Source organism: Schistocerca serialis, chromosome 8 (genome assembly GCF_023864345.2).
Source record: "Schistocerca serialis cubense isolate TAMUIC-IGC-003099 chromosome 8, iqSchSeri2.2, whole genome shotgun sequence".
Classification (NCBI taxonomy): Eukaryota; Metazoa; Arthropoda; class Insecta; order Orthoptera; family Acrididae; genus Schistocerca; species Schistocerca serialis.
The window spans coordinates 150,202,199-150,223,924 of NC_064645.1; the positions used below are offsets into that span (position 1 = coordinate 150,202,199).

At 44.2% G+C, this 21,726-nt stretch overlaps 1 protein-coding gene across 1 annotated transcript in view; it reads right to left on the bottom strand.

Annotated features, from left to right (window-relative positions):
- Window positions 1-867: 867 nt before the first annotated feature.
- The window catches only part of LOC126416889 (facilitated trehalose transporter Tret1-like), a 41,903-nt gene continuing 21,044 nt past the window's right edge, over window positions 868-21,726 (bottom strand). Inside the window, exons 3-5 of the mRNA XM_050084772.1 lie at window positions 19,485-19,657; window positions 11,077-11,251; window positions 868-1,852 (exon numbers count right to left, since the gene is read on the bottom strand). Of these exons, the coding sequence (XP_049940729.1) occupies window positions 1,007-1,852; window positions 11,077-11,251; window positions 19,485-19,657 (1,194 nt within the window). The 3' untranslated portion in view covers window positions 868-1,006. The remainder of the gene's footprint in view (window positions 1,853-11,076; window positions 11,252-19,484; window positions 19,658-21,726) is intronic.

Below are 21,726 nucleotides of genomic sequence, written 5' to 3' on the forward strand. Positions count from 1 at the left end.
CATTTTGTTCTATATTGATCGTTGACTTTGTTCGTGGCGGATGTCCGATGGCACTCGTTCAGGTTGTTCTTTGATCCATTCACTCAGTTTTTTTTTATTACAGAGGGTAGCTAAACCCTCTGACCGAACATGCTGAGCTGCCGTGCCGGCATACCATTCAGCTACCGGTAAGTGAAACATGGACGATAAACAGAACACCCAGGAAGATACTGTGACGTTGGAGAAGAGGTTGGGATGGGTAGAATGGGTAATAAATTAAGCTCTTTATCGAATGAGAGAGTAGTGAGTTTATGGTACAACATGGGTAAGAGACTGTAAAGGCTTATGCAAGACTTTCTTAGGAGTGGCAGTGCAAAGGAGACTGGAGTTTACCTATAGTAAAACATTTGCGAACGTAAAGAAGGTTGTAAGTGTTAGCTGGTTAGCTGGAGATAAATTAGTGTGGAGAGCAGGATTGACGTAATGTCGAACTGGATACTGCACCATCATAAACAGTAGTACTTTTCCAAATAACAGTTCAACAATGATGGACTAACGGGCGCATCATGAGGCATCAACGAATAGTTAATTTGGCTTTGGAGGGATACTTTGAGGGTGAACATTGTAGTGGGAAACAATACAGTAAACCTCTGCAATTGGGCACTACATTCGCAGGTTCGAATCCTGCCTCGGGCATGAATATGTGTGATGTCCTTAGGTTAGTTAGGTTTAAGTAGTTCTAAGTTCTAGGGGACTGATGACCTCAGATGTTAGATCCCATAGTGCTCAGATCCATTTGAACCATTTGAACCAACTGAACCTCTGCAATTGGGCGCAGATTGCGGTGCTCGTGCGGAGACCGAAAGATTTCCACACGATAGACTAGCTTGGAGAGCTGCATCGACCCCGTCTTCGAAGTGAAAGGTACAACATAACAAATAGTAGAGCCTTTCCGAATCACATGGACGGATCAAGATTCGCATCCGATGGCGCGAGGTAATGGCACGCCCCTTACGGATGGAGACGGTCACCAGACGATCTCTTTCTTCTGATTGTTGACGCTGAGATTCTGGCCGCTGAGCGTGAGCCATCTGGACGAGCTGAAGATCGCCTCCTCGGTCTTGACCCTCCTGCCGCAGAGCCTGCCGGCCGCGAGGTCGTTCTGGATGTCCTCGAGCGAGCGGCCCTTGGTTTCGGGCATCACCAGCGCGATGAAGAGCCCGCAGGCGACGCAGCTGGCGCAGAAGAACCAGTAGCAGACGTGGTCACCCCAGGCAGCGGCCACGGACGGGTAGAGCTTGGCGGCCAGGAAGCACACGCCCCACATCAGCGTCAGCCCGAGCGAGGTGGCCAGTTCGCGGATGCGCGGCGAGAAGATCTCGGCGAGCACGACGTAGGGCACCGGGTAGACGCCCAGCGAGACGGTCACGACGAAGACGCACAGGGAGGCGATGGGCAGCCAGCCGGGCGACCAGCCGCCGGCGCGCGTCACGTAGAAGTGGGCGCCCAGCGCCGCCGTCGAGACGGCGATGCCCGCGTTGCTGAGCAACAGCAGCGCGCGGCGGCCCGCGCGGTCCGTCAGCAGCGTGGAGACGGCGACGCCGCCCAGCAGGGAGGCGCCCACCACGACGGCGCTGAGCGCGGGGTCGATGGCGCCGCCCGCCGCCGAGAAGATGCCCTCGGCGTACGACACCACCGCCATGATGCCGCTCAGCTGCTGGTTGGCGCACACCACCATCCCGATGGCGAAGGCGCGCCGGTTGGCCTTGGTGGCGAACAGGTCGCGCAGCGACACGTGCCGCTCGGCGTCTTCCAGCCGCTTCTTTTCGACCGCCGCCTGCCTCATTGCGAACTCCGTCTCCAGTTCCTCCTCCTGCAAAGCGCCCCTCGCATCAACACCCTCTCTATCGTGAATACCATAGAGCAGTGGTCTCCAATTATTTTTTCTTTCTTTTTTTTACCAGGGATCACTTTGTATTCTTTCTTGTCAGTAAGGACCAAAAGGTTCAAGGAAAAAAGAACTGTGTCGATCTAAAAATAAACTTTAAGGGGAGTCGTATCACCCTATCTTGACAATCTTAAAATGGCTGTATGAACGCCCCGTTTTCTCAGGAACTGTAGAATATATAAATATGAGATTTCTTGCCACATGTTTTCTGTGAATATACAGAGGGGTCCAAAAAAATGTATCCACTGTTTAAAAGTCCATAACATGCAAACTAATTGACGGAGTTCTCTCATTTTTGGTGAAAGTGTAGCTTAAAATGGTCATATGGCTCTGAGCCCTCTGGGACATAGCTTCTGAGGTCATCAGTCTCCTAGAACTTAGAACTACTTAAACCTAGCTAACCTAAGAACATCACACACATCCATTCCCGAGGCAGGATTCGAATCTGCGACCGTAGCAGCAGCGCGGTTTCAGACTGTAGCGCCTAGAACCGCTCGGCCACCACGGCCGGCAAAGTGTAGCTTAAAGTCCAACTTAAAGCTATCACTGTAGGTGTTCGAAATGGTCACCATTAACATCCACACACAAACGATGCCGCCGAAACGCAGCACGAACTACTGACTTTGCAACGTGTTCAGTTGGATATTTGCACACGAATGTACGATGGATTCTCGAACTTCATCCAATGTGCGTGGCTTTTGTCGATAAACGACGTCCTTTAGTGTTCCCCACAGGTGAAAGTCCAGAGGAGTTACGTCTGGGGAACGTGGTGGATACTCCACTGCACCTCTACGGCCTATCCATCTTCGTGGTAGATTTTCGTCGAGATACGCCCTAACACGATTTTGGTAGTGGGCTGGGGCGCCATCTCGTTGAAAGTAAACTCTTCCGTCTCCATACAAGTCTCGGATTGCAGGTAAAATGGATGTCGGAAGCTTCTGAAGGTACACCTCACCGGTAACAGTGCCGTCAAAGAAGAATGGCCCAATCAAGCCCCCGTAAGACACACCACACCACACATTTACTCCTGGCAAATTCACGGCTTTGTCTACATGGACGTTCGGATTTCCGGCGGCCCAGTATATGCAATTGTGGCGATTTACTGTACCATTGGGTTTTTAACTGTGCCTCATCAGACCACACAATCTGCTCTGCAAACTCTTCATCGTTGCGCACCATGTTAGTAAACCACTCGCAGCACTCCATTATACGATCTGGGTCGTCCTCGTTCATTGCGTTTAGCAATCGTGGGATGTAGCACTTCCACTTTGCTGTCTTCAAAATTCGCCGAACACTTGAGCGATTCACTCCAGTTTCACGGGCACACTGTCTCACAGACTTATGTGGTGAGCGAGTGAACTGTTGTAACACACGACGGAAGGTAGCTGGACTTGTTACTGTTACAGGTCGTCCAGATCGTTGTTTGCGTACATCTTTAACACAGCCTTCGGCTTCAACTTTGTCTCGAATGCGACGAATCGTTAAACCTGTCGGTGGCTCTGTTTGATACTCATTTCACCATTGCCGTTGAACCTCATTAATGTTTTCGTACTTAAAATACCACTTCAAAACTGACTTCCTTTCATCGAATGTAAGTTTTGCACCAGCCATGTTTACTCGAGTAACTAGGTGCAACTAAGAACAAAACACTGACTATCTGGCGACTGTCATCTGACAAAACAAAACAACGCAATACAACGCTTGTGTGGCGATTGCCGGAACTACAAAATTTTACAATACCAAGGATGAGACAAGTCAGTCAATTACTTTGCCAGTTATGGACTTTTAAAGAGTGGATACATTTTTTGAACCCCTCTGTATTGCTCTGCAATCACTTTAAAACGACAATTAGGGAAAAAGTTACAATTTCATTTCCTAAACATATAATTTTTTATGTACATTTTCACAATTATAAATTCTTTAATTTTAACTATTAAATTAAATGCTACTAAAGTAGACCTGCAATAATATCACGATATTATCTATGTTACGTGTAAATAATTCAGAGAAGTAGATTTAGAAGCTTCTGAGAACAAAAGGCATTTTTACTGAAAAATGTCATTTTGAGAAAGTAGGATTTTAAAGAAAAAAAGATTAACACGCATCCAACTGGTATATACAAAATATGTTCGACTCCTCCTGCCTGGTAGTTCTCATCTCCTTCTTCATCTTCCTCAGCCAATGCTGCCTTCCTTTCCTCGATCTGGTTTCTATAGGCGTACTGATGCTGCAATCTCTGCCTTCGTGACTCGCAGTTGATCCCAAGTCTCAAAACTTTTAGTGGTGTTTTAAGCTGTAGTCTCCCGGAGTAACCATCATTTAAAGTAAGCAGCGTCAAAACCACGAAGTTCGAAGGCTGACCTTCCAAAAAAACATTACTAAAAGATGCATTGGCATTTAGTGTTTTGCCCTTCAGACATCGCTTCAACAGCTGTGGATCGACAAGATGCTGAAACACGGGTTTCATGGCAAGCACAGCAGCATATCGTATAGTAATATTGTGAGAGACTGTCCGTTTATCTTCGTCTTTTGCCTTCAGCTATTTACGCCAATCACTGGAGCAGAGGTTGAGGATTGGTTCAGCATCTGTAGATAGCTGGTGGAAATAAATTGCCCAAACAGCTCTCTTCATACCATCTAAATTATCCCTGTCACTTCTAACACGCATGCGATAATATTGTGCAATCCGATCAATTTCTTTATCAGTCACTCGATGCTGTATATTTAGACAATCTGATAACATAGTACTTCCCGATTCCTGTTTAAGCCTGAACTGTCTCGTGCTCATCCTCTTGTGCACATGATTAATGCACTTTAGTTTTGTAATAGACAAGTCACCATAGGGCTTTCTCTCCACAAATGATGCAAAACATAATGCTCAGAAATGCCAGTGCATGATTATTTTCAAATATTTGATTAAAACAGTAAATATTCGAATATTGCTATAAAACAACAAACAACAAACTAAGCATAGATATCTACATTTTCATAATATGCATAAAAGTAAGAATATCAGATTTTGTCGTTTTGTGCGGTACGACTCCCCTTAATTGTAACTTATAACATACTCGTTAAACTACATGTTAACACACTTTAACAGATCTATTATGACGGGAGACAACATCTTTAGTAGAAAATGAAATTTGGTTTGTATCTATTCAATTTTTGAACTTGCATGTCCTGCACGTGTTCGGTAATACTGGGGCTAATATTATTGCTCAGAGTTATACAAATATTGTCACTACTTCCAAGCGATTACTGGACTTGTTTTTGATTACCAGCGAAGCAGAAAACCCTTGTTCTCACAAATAAGTTGTAGAGGCAAGCATAAGATGGCCCAAGGTGATTTCTTGAATTTTAATATTTGAAATTGCTTTTTAACAACAAAACTGCTCAAAAGAATCAGATTGAAATGCGACCATACAGCTTGTTTAATCTTAGGTATTTCAATGAGCTATTTTTGGATTTTTTCTGCAAGTTATCCAGCATTGCTGGTAAATGGGTTGCGAAGCAGGTTTTGGCCAACTTTTGCTTCTGTTTAAATTGTATCCTGGAAAGTAATGATTGAATTCATTGAATTCATCTGCAAATGACTCTTGATGTTTTCTTGTGTGTTTGCCCTAATCGTGTCATACTTTTCATCATCAAAGGGACAGTGTAGTGATGAACTGGTTGTAATTTTACGTATTGATTGGATTATCAGTCATTCATTTCTTTCGATTGAAAGTAGTCTGTGGGAATAACGGAATGAAAACGGTCTACATAGCTGATTCTCGACGCATTCAGCGCTGAGCGGGAACATTCGATCGTTTATGCATATTCGAATTATTGATGTTCGGTGAAATCTGTTATTTGTTGTCGTCATTGTTGTTGTTGTTACTGTCGTTACGATATCTACTTTTTACAGGGTGCCAAATACGCAACCAATAGTTCAGTTTTTCATCCGTGTTTATGGGATAGTGGTTACTTAATAGCCAACTTCGGGACTGAATCAAAATGCCAAACGCTCCCTGGCGCGGGAGTGGGTACAAAGTGGTCCTCTAGACAAATTTATCTGAAGGGATGAGTCACATTCCAAAACTATATTAATGAAAGAAATTAAAAGAAAATTAAAGGAAGGTGACAAACATTTCTGATCGAAAAAATGCTTTCGGTAAGCTCCAGAATATTCTTAGAAAGCAAGTCATTGTCACTTAACGAATTAAAAAATTCTATCTTGTATGCTTTCTGTTTGCGTCACCTCAGCATTTCCCGAAAAAGATATATTGGTGATAGTTGTAAACCGGCGGGAAGAGGGAGAGAGGGCTTCAGTAACTTTAAATGAAAAAGTAAGTGTTCATTCATTTAAATATAAATTTGTGATGTAGCACCAGCTGTCATTTTTACTCAGATGATTCATGTGAAAAGGTTTCTGACGTAATTATGGCCTCTCGACGCGGAATGGTTATTGGAGCCAGGGGACATTCCATTTCGAGAAATAATTTGGGAATACAGTATTCACAGATGCAAAGTGTCAATAGTGTGCCGAGAATACCAAATTTCAGACATTACCTCTCACCACGGACAACGAAGTGAATGACGGCATTCCCTTAACGATCGAGGGCAGCGGCGTTTGCCTGGAGTTATCAGTGCTAACAGACAAGCAACACTGAGTGAAATAAACGCAGAAATCAGTGTCGGACGTTCGATGAATGTATGCGTCAGGATCGTGCCGCGAAATCTGGTGTTAATGCGCTGTGGCTGTAGGCAACCGACGCGAATGTCGCGACAGCACGACATCGCCTGCAGCGCCTCTCGTGGGCTCCTGACCATATCGGTTCGACCCTAGGCGACTGGAAAAGCGTAGCCTGATCACCTGAGTCCTGATTTCAGCTGGTAATAGCTTATGGTAGGGTTCGAGTGTGGCGCAGACCCCAGGAGCCATGGACGCATGTTGTCGACAAGGCTGGCTCTGAGCACTATGGGACTTAACATCTATGGTCATCAGTCCCCTAGAACTTAGAACTACTTAAACCTAACCAACCTAAGGACATCGCACAACACCCAGCCATCACGAGGCAGAGAAAATCCCTGACCCCGCCGGGAATCGAACCCGGGAACCCGGGCGTGGGAAGCGAGAACGCTACCGCACGACCACGAGAAGCGGGCTGTCGACAAGGCACTGTGCAAGCAGGTGGTGGTTCCAGAATGGTGTGAGCTGTGTTGGAGAACATTTGAAGCCATTCATTGACATCATATTTCTGAACAATTATGGAATTTTTGTCGATGATAATGCGCCATGTAGTCGTGTCACAGTTGTTCGCGATTGGTCGGAAGAAGCTTCTGGACAGTTCGAACGAATGATTTGGTCGCACAGATCTTCTGACATCAATGGTTCAAATGGCTCTGAGCACTATGAGACTTAACATCTGAGGTCATCAGTCCCCTAGAACTTAGAACTACTTAAACGTAACGAACCTAAGGACATCACGCACATCCATGCCCGAGGCAGGATTCGAACCTGCGACCGCAGCCGCAACGCGGTTCCGGACTGAAGTGCCTAGAACCGCTCTGCCACAACGGCCGGCCATCCTGACATGAATCCTATCGATCATTTCTGGGACATACTCGGGCTGTCAGTTCGTGCACAAAATCCTGCACCGGCGACGCTTTCGCAATTCTGGACGGCTATAGACAGCACAGTTCAATATTTCTGCAGAGGACTTCCGACGACTTTGTGAGTCCATACCACGTGGAGTTGCTGCACTAAGCCGGGCAAAACGAGGTCGGACACGATATTAGGAGGTATCCCGCATTTTTCCCATCTTAGTGTACCTACATTTTGAAAATACCAATTTTTCAGAAATATAATATTTAGAAGTGATTGCTGAAAAGTAATGCCTCCGAAATTTTTATGTGAAAACTGTTATTCTTCATGTCTATACAAGGTCGTCCATTTATCGCAACCGGGACAAATATCTCACGAAATAAGCGTCAAACGAAAAAACTACAAAGAACGAAACTTGTCTAGCTTGAAGGGGGAAACCAGATGGCGCTATGGTTGGCCAGCTAGATGGCGCTGCCATAGGACAAACGGATTATTACATATTCGTGTAGTACATAAAGAAATATGAATGTTTTGATTGGACCACTTTTCTCGCTTTGTGATAGATGGCGCTGTAATAGTCACAAACACATGGCTCACAATTATAGACGAACAGTTGCTAACAGGTAGGTTTTTTAAATTAAAATACAGAACGAAGGTACCTTTGAACATTTTATTTCGGTTGTTCCAATGTGACGCATGTACCTTTGTGAACTTATCATTTCTGAGAACGCATGCTGTTACAGCGTGATTACCTGTAAATACCACATTAATGCAATAAATGCTCAAAATGATGTCCGTCAACCTCAATGCATTTGGCAATACGTGTAACGACATTCCTCTCAACAGCGAGTAGTTCGCCTTCCGTAATGTTCGCACATGTACTGACAATGCGCTGACGCATGTTGTCAGGCGTTGTCGGTGGATCACGATGGCAAATATCCTTCAACATTCCCCACAGAAAGAAATCCGGGGACGTCAGATCCGGTGAAAGTGCTGGTGATGGTATGGTGCTTCGACGAACAATCCACCTGTCACGAAATATGCTATTCAGTACCGCTTCAACCGCACGCGAGCTACGTGCCGGACATCCATCATGTCGGAAGTACATCGCCATTGTGTCATGCAGTGAAACATCTTGTAGTAACATCGGTAGAAAATTACGTTCGACATCAGCACACATTGCACCATTTAGATGGCCATCGAATAAATGGGGGCCGATTATCCTTCCTCCCATAATGCAGCACCATACATTAACCCGCCAAGGTCGCTGATGTTCCACTTGTCGTAGCCATCGTGAATTTTCCGTTGCCCAATAGTGCATATTATGCCGGTTTACGTTACCGCTGTTGGTGAATGACGCTTCGTCGCTAAATAGAACGCGTGCAAAAAATCTGTCATCGTCCCGTAATTTCTGTTGTGCCCAGTGGCAGAACTGTACACGACGTTCAAAGTCGTCGCCATGCAATTCCTGGTGCATAGAAATATGGTATGGGTGCAATCGATGTTGATGTAGCATTCTCAACACTGACGTTTTTGAGATTCCCGATTCTCGCGCAATTTGTCTGCTACTGATGTGCGGATTAGCCGCGACAGCAGCTAAAACACCTGCTTGGGCATCATCATTTGTTGCAGGTCGTGGTTGACGTTTCCCATGTGGCTGTACACTCCCTGTTTCAAAAAAATGGTTCAAATGGCTCTGAGTACTATGGGACTTAACTTCTGAGGTCATCAGTCCCCTAGAACTTAGAACTACTTAAACCTAACTAACCTACTTCCATACTGAAGCGCCTAGAACCGCTCGGCCACAATGGCCGGCTACTTCCTGTTTCCTTAAATAACTTAACTATCAGGTGAACGGTCCTGACACTTAGATGATGTCGTCCAGGATACCGAGCAGCATACATAGCACACGCCCGTTGGGCATTTTGATCACAATAGCCATACATCAACACGATACCGACCTTTTCCGCATAGGTAAACGGTCCATTTTAACACGGGTAATGTATCACGAAGCAAATACCGTCCGCACTGGGGCAATGTTACGTGACACCAAGTACTTATACGTTTGTGTCTGTTACAGCGCCATCTATCACAAAGGGAAAAAATTGGTCCAACTAAAACATTCATATTTCTTTACGTGCTACACGAATATGTTGTAAAAAATGGGGGTTCCTATGTAAAAAAACGCAGTTGATATCCGTTTGATCTACGGCAGCGCCGTCTAACGGGCCAACCATAGTGCCATCTGGTTTCCCCCTTCAAGCTAGACGAGTTTCGTTCTTTGTAGTTTTTTTCATTTGATTCTTATTTCGTGAGATATTTGGCCCGGTTACTATCAATGAACCACCCTGTATACTGCATGTATATTGAGAAAAGAAAACAAACAAAGGGATTACTAATGTCAACTGCATTGAGAAGTTACACGGAAATAGCGGCGAGGAGTAAAAATGTGTGCCGGATCGGAATTCGAACCCACGATCTCCTGCTTATTACGCAGGATCCTTAACCACTCCGCCAACTGGGACACTGTATAGCCACACCTGCACAGACTGTCTCAGCACACCTCACGTCCTTTCCACACTCCCACAGAGCTCCATCTGCCCGCAGTCCCTATCAATTCCTACATACTCGCTACTCTGAGACTCCCACAGGAGGTCAAATGTACGTGTGCATCCGCACTGAAGAAGGTGGATCCGTTGCCCATGTAGGCGAATTAGTTACATAAATTCGTGGTGTCTGTTCTTTCTGCCATGTCCAAAAGAAGAGGCACCACGCAGTTGTACAAACAGATAAATCTCGCTCACAAGTGACGTGAATTTCAAGTTTATCACTCCATCGTAACGGTCGCGCATGCACAGTATGCAGGACTTGTCAAACGACAGTTCTGAACTAGATACGAACACATTCTCGACACGTTAAGTCATTGTCAGTAAGCCTTTCCCCGACAAGCTTTATTTCATTTAATACTGTCAATGTTCGAAGTTCATTTCATTAGAAATTTACAGATAAAATAATTTTCCAGAATGAGAATTTCACTCTGCAGCGGAGTGTGCACTGATACGAAACTTTCTGGCAGATTAATACTGTGGGCCGGACCGAGACTCGAAATCGGGACATTTGCCTTTCGTGGGCAGGGGCCCTACCATCTGAGCTACCCAAGCGCGACTCACGCCCCTTCCTCAGAGCTTTACTTCTGCCATTATCTCGTCTCCTACCTTCCTAACTTTACAGAAGCTCTCCTCCGAAACTTGCAGAACTAGCACTCCTGAAAGAAAGAATACTGTGTAGACATGGCTTAGCCACAGCCTGGGGGATGTTTCCAAAATGAGATTTTCACTCTGCAGCGGAGTATGCGCTGATATGAAACTTCCTGGCAGATTGTGTGCCGGACCGAGACTCGAACTGGGGACCTTTGCCTTTCGCGGGCAAGTGCTCTACCATCTGAGCTACCCAAGCAAGACTCACGCCCCGTCCTCACAGCTTTACTTCTGCCAGTATCTAGTTCGCAGTAACACAGAGAATGATGTGTGATTGGTACATGGAGAGAGCAGAGTGTACTTACGGTCTTGCCGACCCTGAACCAGCGCAGAGAGGCCTTGGCTTCGTCGGGGCGGCCCTTGCTGAAGTAGTACCAGGGCGTGTCCGGCAACCAGAAGAGGCCCGCCAGGGAGGCGGCGGACAGCACCAGAGACACCACCGCCGTCATCGTGTAGGACAGCGCCAGGGGCAGCGCGTAGCTGCAACACGACACCGAGCCTTTATTGTATGATTATATGATAGCAGAACAAACACTAGTAGCAGTTACTTCTGTAAAATCTCTGGGAGTATGCGTGCGAAACGATTTGAAGTGGAATGATCATATAAAATTAATTGTTGGTAAGGCAGGTGCCAGGTTGAGATTCATTGGGAGAGTCCTTAGAAAATGTAATCCATCAACAAAGTATGTGGCTTACAAAACACTCGTTCGACCTATTCTTGAGTATTGCTCATCAGTGTGGGATCCGTACCAGGTCGGGTTGACAGAGGAGATAGAGAAGATCCAACCAGCAGTGATTGGTTTCTTTTTCATTGTTACTGCATATGGCTTCATGAAACGTATGCTAATGAAATGTAGTCAGTAAATGCAATGAGTCCGTGTAACAACATGTCGTACAATATATACTTACGAGAGAGAGAGAGAGAGAGAGAGAGAGAGAGAGAGAGAGGGGGGGAGAGAGAGAGAGAGAGAGAGAGAGAGAGAGAGAGAGAGAGAGAGAGATTTTAACGGCCCGTCGACAGCGTAGTCATTGGATACGTTACTTATGAAGAGAGGAAAGTGGTAAGCAATGTGTGACATAATGCGCTCTACACATAAAACGGATATTTTACGATGCTAAATCTTATAATAACATGTTGCTAGTCAAGTAATTTCGAAATATCATACTTCCAATATTCCAAAAGTCCATTGAGAAATAAAGCAGAAACATCAACCGGTGTTAAACACTGTCGTTTTAAATTTTATATGCTAAACTAAAGTACTTAATAAAAAATTAAATTTAAAAATTGATGAAGCTGTGCTACAACTACGTAAAATGCTTTTGACACAGTTACGGTGGACAAATGTTTACGGGTTGCAATTGCCAGATGTGAGCGGCACAATCTATCTCAATTGTTACATCCCTAATAATGGGCCGCAGTTGTACTCGACAGCTTTTGTTTTTGTATGTAGCCAATGTAGCCGCTATGAATCAAGACACAAATGAATTAATGATGTTAGCTGTCAACGGGCACTGATTTAAATCAGTGGGGAACGGTGAAAAATATATATCACACCGGGATACGAACCCAGGTCTCCTGCTTTCTAGGGAGATGCGCTGACAGCTGCTCCATTCGGAAACAGCGACCAGTGCAACTGCACCTACTATCCTAGCACTCCTCCCTTCAGACCCAAATTCTCAACGTGTCAGAAAGAACAGATACCACATACATACTTAAGGAGAGGACGACGAATTATCAGTTCACTGCAGATGCACACCACACTGGAACACTTACGGGAATCGGCGAAATATCGCGTGTAACAAGGATAATGGGCAACTGGCAATGCATGTGTAGTGTGAGGATAACGTGCGAATTTGAGTCTGACAGGAGGCATGCTGGGGTTGTTCGTGCAATTGCGACGACCACTATGTCTGGATGGCGCAGTAATCAGCACATCTGCCTAACAAGCAGGACACCTGGGTTCGAATCCCAGTCTGGCATAAATTTTCCAATTTCCCCATTGATTTAAATCATTGCCCACTGCCAGTCAACGTCATTAATCCCTTTGTGTCTAGATTTTGATTTGGTTCGCCATTAAAAACACATGATATTTCTCCTATCTAAACCTTCATACCAGTCACTCAATCTGGCTAGTCTAAACGCGCCCTTATCTTCCAGTTAAGATATGGTCGGACAATTCTTGTCCTGGTTGTAAGTAGCGACAGTTGCACGAAAGAAGCGAAAAGAATGCAACTACAAGGGTCGCTTCCGTTTCGAGCTTCTGTGTTTGCAGTAAGACTAGTCGCGACACGAAACAAAGACGCACGTGACGTATGAGGAGCCCTTATTTGGTTCAGCGAGTGCAAGACCACAGTTCGCACCGAGCTCTTCTACAACGAGAGTCCACTGTTACGCCACAAAGCCGGCAGTAATCCGTGAACGCGGTAAACAGAAGTTAGGTGACTTTCTCTCTGCTGTTTTCGTTTGTGCTCCACAGTACTTTATGTGAGGCTTTTCGCAAGTGCCGCGGTCTTGAACTGCTTGAAATACCTCGGCAAACAATTACGCGTTGTACTGGGTATTTTGTACAGCTGAATGAATCTTGCTCAACCTAATCTTTGAATTAATCCGATATGAAAACAAGAATTAACAGTGCAGCTGTGCAGAAACTCGAGGCTTTCTGTAAAAATGTGTGGCTCACCATCTATGATTTCACAAAAGTCATACTTGGACGGCTGAGAATAGTACTGCCGAAGAGACTCAAGATCAGGAAGTCGGTTCTTGTCTGAGGAAAGATCACTGTTGTATCCTCAAATGCTTTATTCGCCGGCAGCAATAGTTGTATGTACTATCGATCACTCTACTTAAACGGTTCGATTTGTCGATGATTTGATCCTGGAGAGACCCATCTCCTTGTAAGCAATAATTTTTTCTTTCTGGACACGTGATAACTGTTTTCAGCGTGGTATTGTTACAATCGTGATTTACGTACACGACAAGCACTGTCACTAATGGTGTATGTTTCCTGCCTGCAGTAAAGGCATGTATGAACACACTAACACCATATTTAGCTGACTGCCTCCATACCGAGTTACACCCTCTACCACCTCAGTAGTTGATGTCTCGTTATACAGTGTGGTCCTTTGATAGTGACCGGGCCAAATATCTCACGAAATAAGCATCAAACGAAAAAACTACAAAGAACGAAACTCGTCTAGCTTGAAGGGGGAAACCAGATGGCGCTATGGTTAGCTCGCTAGATGGCACTGCCATAGGTCAAACGGATATCAACTGCGTTTTTTTTAAAATAGGGACCCCGATTTTTTATTACATATTCGTGTAGTACGTAGTTGTTGCTGTTGTGGTCTTCAGTCCTGAGACTGGTTTGATGCAGCTGTCCATGCTACTCTATCCTGTGCAAGCTTTTTCATCTCCCAGTACCTACTGCAACCTACATCCTTCTGAATCTGCTTAGTGTATTCATCTCTTGGTCTCCCTCTACGATTTTTACCCTCCACGCTGCCCTCCAATACTAAATTGGTGACCCCTTGATGCCTCAGAACATGTCCTACAAACAGATCCCTTCTTCTAGTCAAGTTGTGCCACAAACTCCTCTTCTCCCCAATTCCATTCAATACCTCCTCATTAGTTATGTGATCTACCCATCTAATCTTCAGCATTCTTCTGTAGCACCACATTTCGAAACCTTCTATTCTCTTCTTGTCCAAACTATTTATCGTCCATGTTTCACTTCCATACATGGTTACACTCCATACAAATACTTTCAGAAATGACTTCCTGACACTTAAATATATACTCGATGTTAACAAATTTCTCTTCTTCAGAAACGATTTCCTTCCCACTGCCAGTCTACATTTTATATCCTCTCTTCTTCGACCATCAACAGTTATTTTGCTCCCCAAGTAGCAAAACTCCTTTACTACTTTAAGTGTCTCATTTCCTAATCTAACTCCCTCAGTATCACCCGACTTAATTCGACTACATTCCATTATCCTCGTTTTGCATTTGTTGATGTTCATCTTATATCCTCCTTTCAAGACACTGTCCATTCCGTTCAACTGATCTTACAAGTCCTTTGCTGTCTCTGACAGAATTACAATGTCATCGGCGAACCTCAAAGTTTTTATTTCTTCTCCATTGATTTTAATACCTACTCCGAATTTTTCTTTTGTTTCCTTTGCTGCTTGCTCAGTATACAGATTGAATAACATCGGGGAGAGGCTACAACCCTGTCTTACCCCCTTCCCAACCACTGCTTCCCTTTCATGTCCCTCGACTCTTATAACTGGCATCTGGTATCTGTACAAATTGTAAATAGCCTTTCGCTCCCTGTATTTTACCCCTGCTACCTTTAGAATTTGAAAGAGAGTATTCCAGTCAACATTGTCAAAAGCTTTCTCTAAGTCTACAAATGCTAGAAACGTAGGTTTGCCTTTCCTTTATCTTTCTTCTAAGATAAGTCGTAAGGTCAGTATTGCCTCACGTGTTCAAGTATTTCTACGGAATCCAAACTGATCTTCCCCGAGGTCGGCTTCTACTAGTTTTTCTATTCGTCTGTAAAGAATTCGTATCAGTATTTTGCAGCTGTGGCTTATTAAACTGATAGTTCGGTAATTTTCACATCTGTCAACACCTGCTTTCTTTGGGATTGGAATTATTATATTCTTCTTGAAGTCTGAGGGTATTTCGCCTGTCTCATACATCTTGCTCACCAGATGGTAGAGGTTTGTCATGACTGGCTCTCCCAAGGCCGTCAGTCAGGTCTTTCAGTGCTCTGTCAAACTCTTCACGCAGTATCGTATCTCACATTTCATCTTCATCTACATCCTCTTCCATTTCCACAATATTGTCCTTAAGTACATCGCCCTTGTATAGACCCTCTATATACTATTTCCACCTTTCTGCTTTCCCTTCTTTACTTAGAACTGGGTTTCCATCTGAGCTCTTGATGTTCATACAAGTGGTTCTTTTAAGGTCTCTTTAATTTTGCTGTAGGCAGTATCTATCTTACCCCTAGTGAGACAAGCCTCTACATCCTTACATTTGTCCTCTAGCCATCCCTACTTAGCCATTTTGCACTTCCTGTCGATCTCATTTTTGAGACGTTTGTATACCTTTTTGCCTGCTTGATTTACTGCATTTTTATATTTTCTTTTTTCATCAATTAAATTCAATATTTCTTCTGCTACCCAAGGATTTCTACTAGCCCTCGTCTTTTTACCTACTTGATCCTCTGCTGCCTTCACTACTTCATCCCTCAAAGCTACCCATTCTTCTTCTACTGTATTTCTTTCCCCCATTCCTGTCAATTATTCCCTTATGCTCTCCCTGAAACTCTGTACAACCTCTGGTTCTTTCAGTTTATCCAGGTCCCATCTCCTTAAATTCCCACCTTTTTGCAGTTTCTTCAGTTTTAATCTACAGGTCATACCCAATAGATTGTGGTCAGAATCCACATCTGCCCCTGGAAATATCTTACAATTTAAAACCTGGTTCCTAAATCTCTGCCTTACCATTATATAATCTATCTGATACCTTTTAGCATCTCCAGGGTTTTTCCATGTATGCAACCTTCTTTTATGATTCTTGGTTCAAAATGGTTCAAATAGCTCTGAGCACTATGGGACTTAACATCTTAGGTCATCAGTCCCCTAGAACTTAGAACTACTTAAACCTAACTAACCTAAGGACATCACACAACACCCAGCCATTACGAGGCAGAGAAAATCCCTGACCCCGCCGGGAATCGAACCCGGGAACCCGGGCGTGGGAAGCGAGAACGCTACCGCACGACCACGAGATGCGGGCTATGATTCTTGAACCAAGTGTTAGCTATGATTTAGTTGTGCTCTGTGCAAAATTCTACCATGCGGCTTCCTCTTTCATTTCTTAGCCCCAATCCATATTCACCTACTATGTTTCCTTCTCTCCCTTTTCCTACTACCGAATTCCAGTCACCCATGACTATTAAATTTTCGTCACCCTTCACTATCTGAATAATTCCTTTTATTTAATCATACATTTCTTCAATTTCTTCGTCATCTGCAGAGCTAGTTGGCATATAAACTTGTACTACTGTAGTAGGCGTGGGCTTTGTGTCTATCTTGGCCACAATAATGCGTTCACTATGCTGTTTGTAGTAGCTTACCCACACTCCTACTTTTTTTTTTATTCGGTATTAAACCTACTCCTGCATTACCCCTATTTGATTTTGTATTTATAAGCCTGTATTCACCTGACCAAAAGTCTTGTTCCTCCTGCCACCAAACTTCACTAATTACAACTATATCTAACTTTAACCTATCCATTTCCCTTTTTAAATTTTCAAACCTACCTGCCCGATTAAGGGATCTGACATTCCACGCTCCGATGCGTAGAACGCCAGTTTTCTTTCTCCTGATAACGACATCCTCCTGAGTAGTCCCCGCCCGGAGATCCGAATGGGGGACTATTTTACCTCCAGATTATTTTACCCAAGTGGACGCCATCATCATTTAATCATACAGTAAAGCTGCATGCCCTCGGGAAAAATTACGGCCGTAGTTTCCCCTTGCTTTCAGCCGTTTTGGTTATTGTTACAAGGCCAGATCAGTCAATCATCCAGACTGTTGCCCTTGCAACTACTGAAAAGGCTGCTGCCCCTTTTCAGGAACCACACGTTTGTCTGGCCTCTCAACAGATAACCCTCCGTTGTGGTTGTACTTACAGTACTGCTATCTGTATCGCTGAGGCACGCAAGCCTCCCCACCAACGGCAAGGTCCATGGTTCATGGGCGGGGGGGAGGGAGGGGGGGTAGTACGTTAAGAAATATGAATGTTTTAGTTGGACCACTTTTTCGCTTTGTGATAGATGGCGCTGTAATAGTCACAAACGTATAAGTACGTGGCATCACGTGACCTTCCGCCAGTGCGGACGGTATTTGCTTCGTCATACATAATTTGAGTTAAAATAGACCGTTTACCAATTGCGGTAAAGGTCGATATCGTGTTGATGTATTGCTACTGTGATCAAAATGCCCAACGGGCGTCTGCTATGTATGCTGGTCGGTATCCTGGACGACAACATCCAAGTGTCCGGACCGTTCGTCGGATCGTTACGTTATTTAAGGAAGTTCAGCCAAATGTGAAACGTCAACCACGACCTGCAACAAATGATGATGCCCAAGTAGGTGTTTTAGCTGCTGTCGCGGCGAATCCGTACATCAGTAGCAGACAAATTGCACGAGAATCGTGAATCTCAAAAACGTCGGTTTTGAGAATGCTCATCAACATCGATTGCACCCGTACCATATTTCTGTGCACCAGGAATTGCTTGGAGGCATTATGGGAGGAAGGATAATTGGCCCCCATTTTACCGATGGCAATCTAAATGGTGCAACGTATGCTGATTACCTACGTAATGTTCTACCGCTGTTACTACAAGATGTTTCTCTGCATGACGGAATGGCGATGTAGGCCTACTTCCAACATGATGCATGTCCGGCACATAGCTCGCGTGCGGTTGAAGCGGTATTGAATAGCATATTTCATGACAGGTGGATTGGTCTTCGAAGCACCATGTCGTTACACGTTTTGCCAAATGCATTGAGGTTGACGGACATCATTTTGAGAATTTATTGCATTAATGTGGTATTTAAAGGTAATAATGCTGTAACAGCATGCGTTCTCAGAAATGATAAGTTCACAAACCTACATGTATCACACTGGAATAAGCGAAATAAAATGTTCAAACGTACCTAAGTTCTGTATTTTAATTTAAAAATCCTACCTGTTACCAACTGTTCGTCTAAAATTGTGAGCCATGTTTTTGTGACTGTTACAGCGCTATCTATCACAAAGCGAAAAAAGTAGGCCAACTAAAACATTCATATTTCTTTACGTACTACACAAATATGTAATAAAAAATATGGGTTCCTATTTTAAAAAAACGCAGTTGATATCCGTTTGACCTATGGCAGCGCCATCTAGCGGGCCCACCATAGCGCCATCTGGTTTCCCCCTTCTAGTTAGACAAGTTTCGTTTTTTGTAGTTTTTTCGTTTGGTGCTTATTTCATGAGATATTTGGCTCGGTCACTATGAATGTACCACCCTGTATACTGCACTACTGATATCAGATGCGATACCGTTTGACTGCATTTGTCGGTATACTGGATCTCATAGTATTGCCTATACACTGTGCACAACTACTTCAAGAGACGATGTTAATTTTCCAACAAATATCCATGACTATATATTGACTTGCACTACTGCACTGAACAAATTGTGTAAGCGGGAGTTATGATACAAGCAATATTACGCTTTATTCGCTTTGTTGATCTCTTCTGCCCACGTCTCGCTCCTGAACCATTACATATGGAAACATGTCTACAATTCTCTCTTGCATTCGCAGAGCCAGATTTGCACCCGGCGGCCAAAATTGGAACTGTTATCTTATTGCAGAGTAAGTCGGTCCCGCAATAATACTTTAGCACATCTACCAAGTTTCGCTGCCGTACGTAATATCAGTCCACATTGTACCGTTGTGAGTAACTGCACTTTACTGATGACCACCCAGTATACATAAAGAGCTCCTTTATTTAGCCACTTGTGCGGGTTCAGGTCTGACGGAGCAGAGCAGAGTTGTGGAGGAAGGATGGCCACCTGCAGAGTAGGCCGAATGTGTAGGCGATGAAGAGGAGAGAGCAGACAGCTGGAAGGGAACGCACGCCTACCTGCAGAGGAGGCCGATTATGTAGGCGATGACGAGGAAGGAGCAGAGCGACCCGCGGACTGCGTCCTCCGAGATGTCACGCACGTAGGCGCCGCACACGACGAAGCCGCCCGCGCCGCTCACGCCCGCCAGCGCCCGAGACACGATAAGCACGGCCACGTGCTGGCCCACCAGCTGCGGGCAGTAGACGGGACCACTGGCTCACAGCTGCGCCAACTGCGCTTCAGCACACTATAAGACTATATTCCACACAAATGCCTCCAGAAAAGAATAACAAACTTCCTAATGCTTAAATTTATTCCTGAGAGAAGTGAACCTCTTACAAAGGGAGGCCGCCAATTGTGAAATTCAGATTCGATTCATACTGCGCATAATAAAAGCTCATGGCCAGAGGTGTAATGTGGCAAAGCACCAAGATGCACTTCTCAGCCGTTGTCGAGAAAACCGACAGTTAAAAGAAACCGTTGAGGTGAAATACTCTCTACGATTAATAATTTTCTACAGCGTCATAGCGCAGCGGTAAGCGCTGGGGTTCGTAATCTGAAGGTCGCCGGATCGAATCTCGCGCCATGCAATATTTTTTTATTATTAATTTTTTGCAATTCAAATATATGTAAACTATTAATGAATTGCTTATGCATGTTGGTGAAAGCGGATCCCTCTCCAATTGTACCGCCTCCATTTTTCCGTTTGTTTAACAGGGTGTACCAAAGCTGTCCCGTCCGCACTGATTTTCGACGATGTTATAAGTTGCGCTAGGGACCGCATCTACCTTCTTTCGAAGTTAGCAGGCAACTACGCTGTTATGGGGCGGCTCGTTTCGGCCCATTCAGCATCTGTCCTTCAAGTGTAACGAGCGAGTAACGGAGTTTATATTTCATACCTGCCACAGCAAGTTTGTGTTCGTGGGGTCTCTGTTCTAATTGGAACGTTTGACTTACGCTATACGTATTCGTTTCTACGTCTTCCGTTAACTACACGTGTTAACATTATGAAGACAATTAATAACATTTGTGAAATACAACTTTGTTTGCGGAAAACATAATGATGTTCGAAGTCGCCAGTTTTTCAACGACAAACGACTTTCAACAACTTATTATATGCATAATTGTTGCAACTGATTGCCGGGAATTATATATATATATATATATATATATATATATATATATATATATATATATATATATATGAATTACAAAAAACAAATACTAAAAAAAAAAAGTTGCATGGAACGAGATTCAATCCGGCGACCTCCGGATTACGAAACCGAGCGCTTACCGCTGCGCCACCACGCTGTAGAAAATTGCTAATCGTTGAGAGTATTTCACTGCAACGGTTTCTTTTAACTGTCGATTTTCTCGACAACGGCTGAGAAGTGCATCTTGGTGCTTTGCCACATTACACCTCTGGCCATGAGCATTTATTATGCGCAGTATGAATCGAATATGAATTTCACAATTGGCGGCCTCCCCTTGTTAGTGAAGATCGCTTGTAAACAATTTTTATTGCTAATTACCGGTTTTCATTACCATCTTCAGATCTGTGAATGCATTCATACGCTGTATGATTATTCTCGCACTTGTCAGCCCTTGTAATCTTTGGAATTGTGTCGATGATGTTTCCCAGAAAGTCAGAAGGCATATCGCCAGACTCATACATCCTACACACCAACGTGAATAGTCCCCATCTCAGCCAATGATTTTAGAAACTCAGATTAAATGTTATATACCCGTTCTGCTTTATTTGATCTTATGTCGCCCAAAGCCGTTATAGTACTGGCTCCCCTATATCTTCCCTGTAGACTCCCGTTTCTTGTTCTACCACGTGATCAGATAAGTCCCCGCCTCATAGAGGTCTTCAACGTACTCTTTCCACCTATCCGCTCTCTCCTCTGCGGTTAACAATGCAATTCCCGCTGAGTTCTTAATGTGCACGTACTTTTAGAATCACCGAAGGTTCTTTTGACTTTTCTTTATGCTGTGTCAGTCCTTCAGACAATCATTTCTTCTTCAGTTTCTTTACATTTTTATGCACCCATTTCGCCTTTTCTGTCCTGAACTTCCTACTTGTTTCATTCGTAAGTGACTTGCATTTCTGTATTCCTGAACTTCGATGGACATTTTTGTACTGCCTTCTTGCGATGGCCAATTAAAGTATTTCTTCCGATTCGTGGTTTCTTCGGAGTTACCTTCCCTGCACGTTCGTTTTCCTTCCCGTGATTGCCCTTTTTACAGATGTCCAGT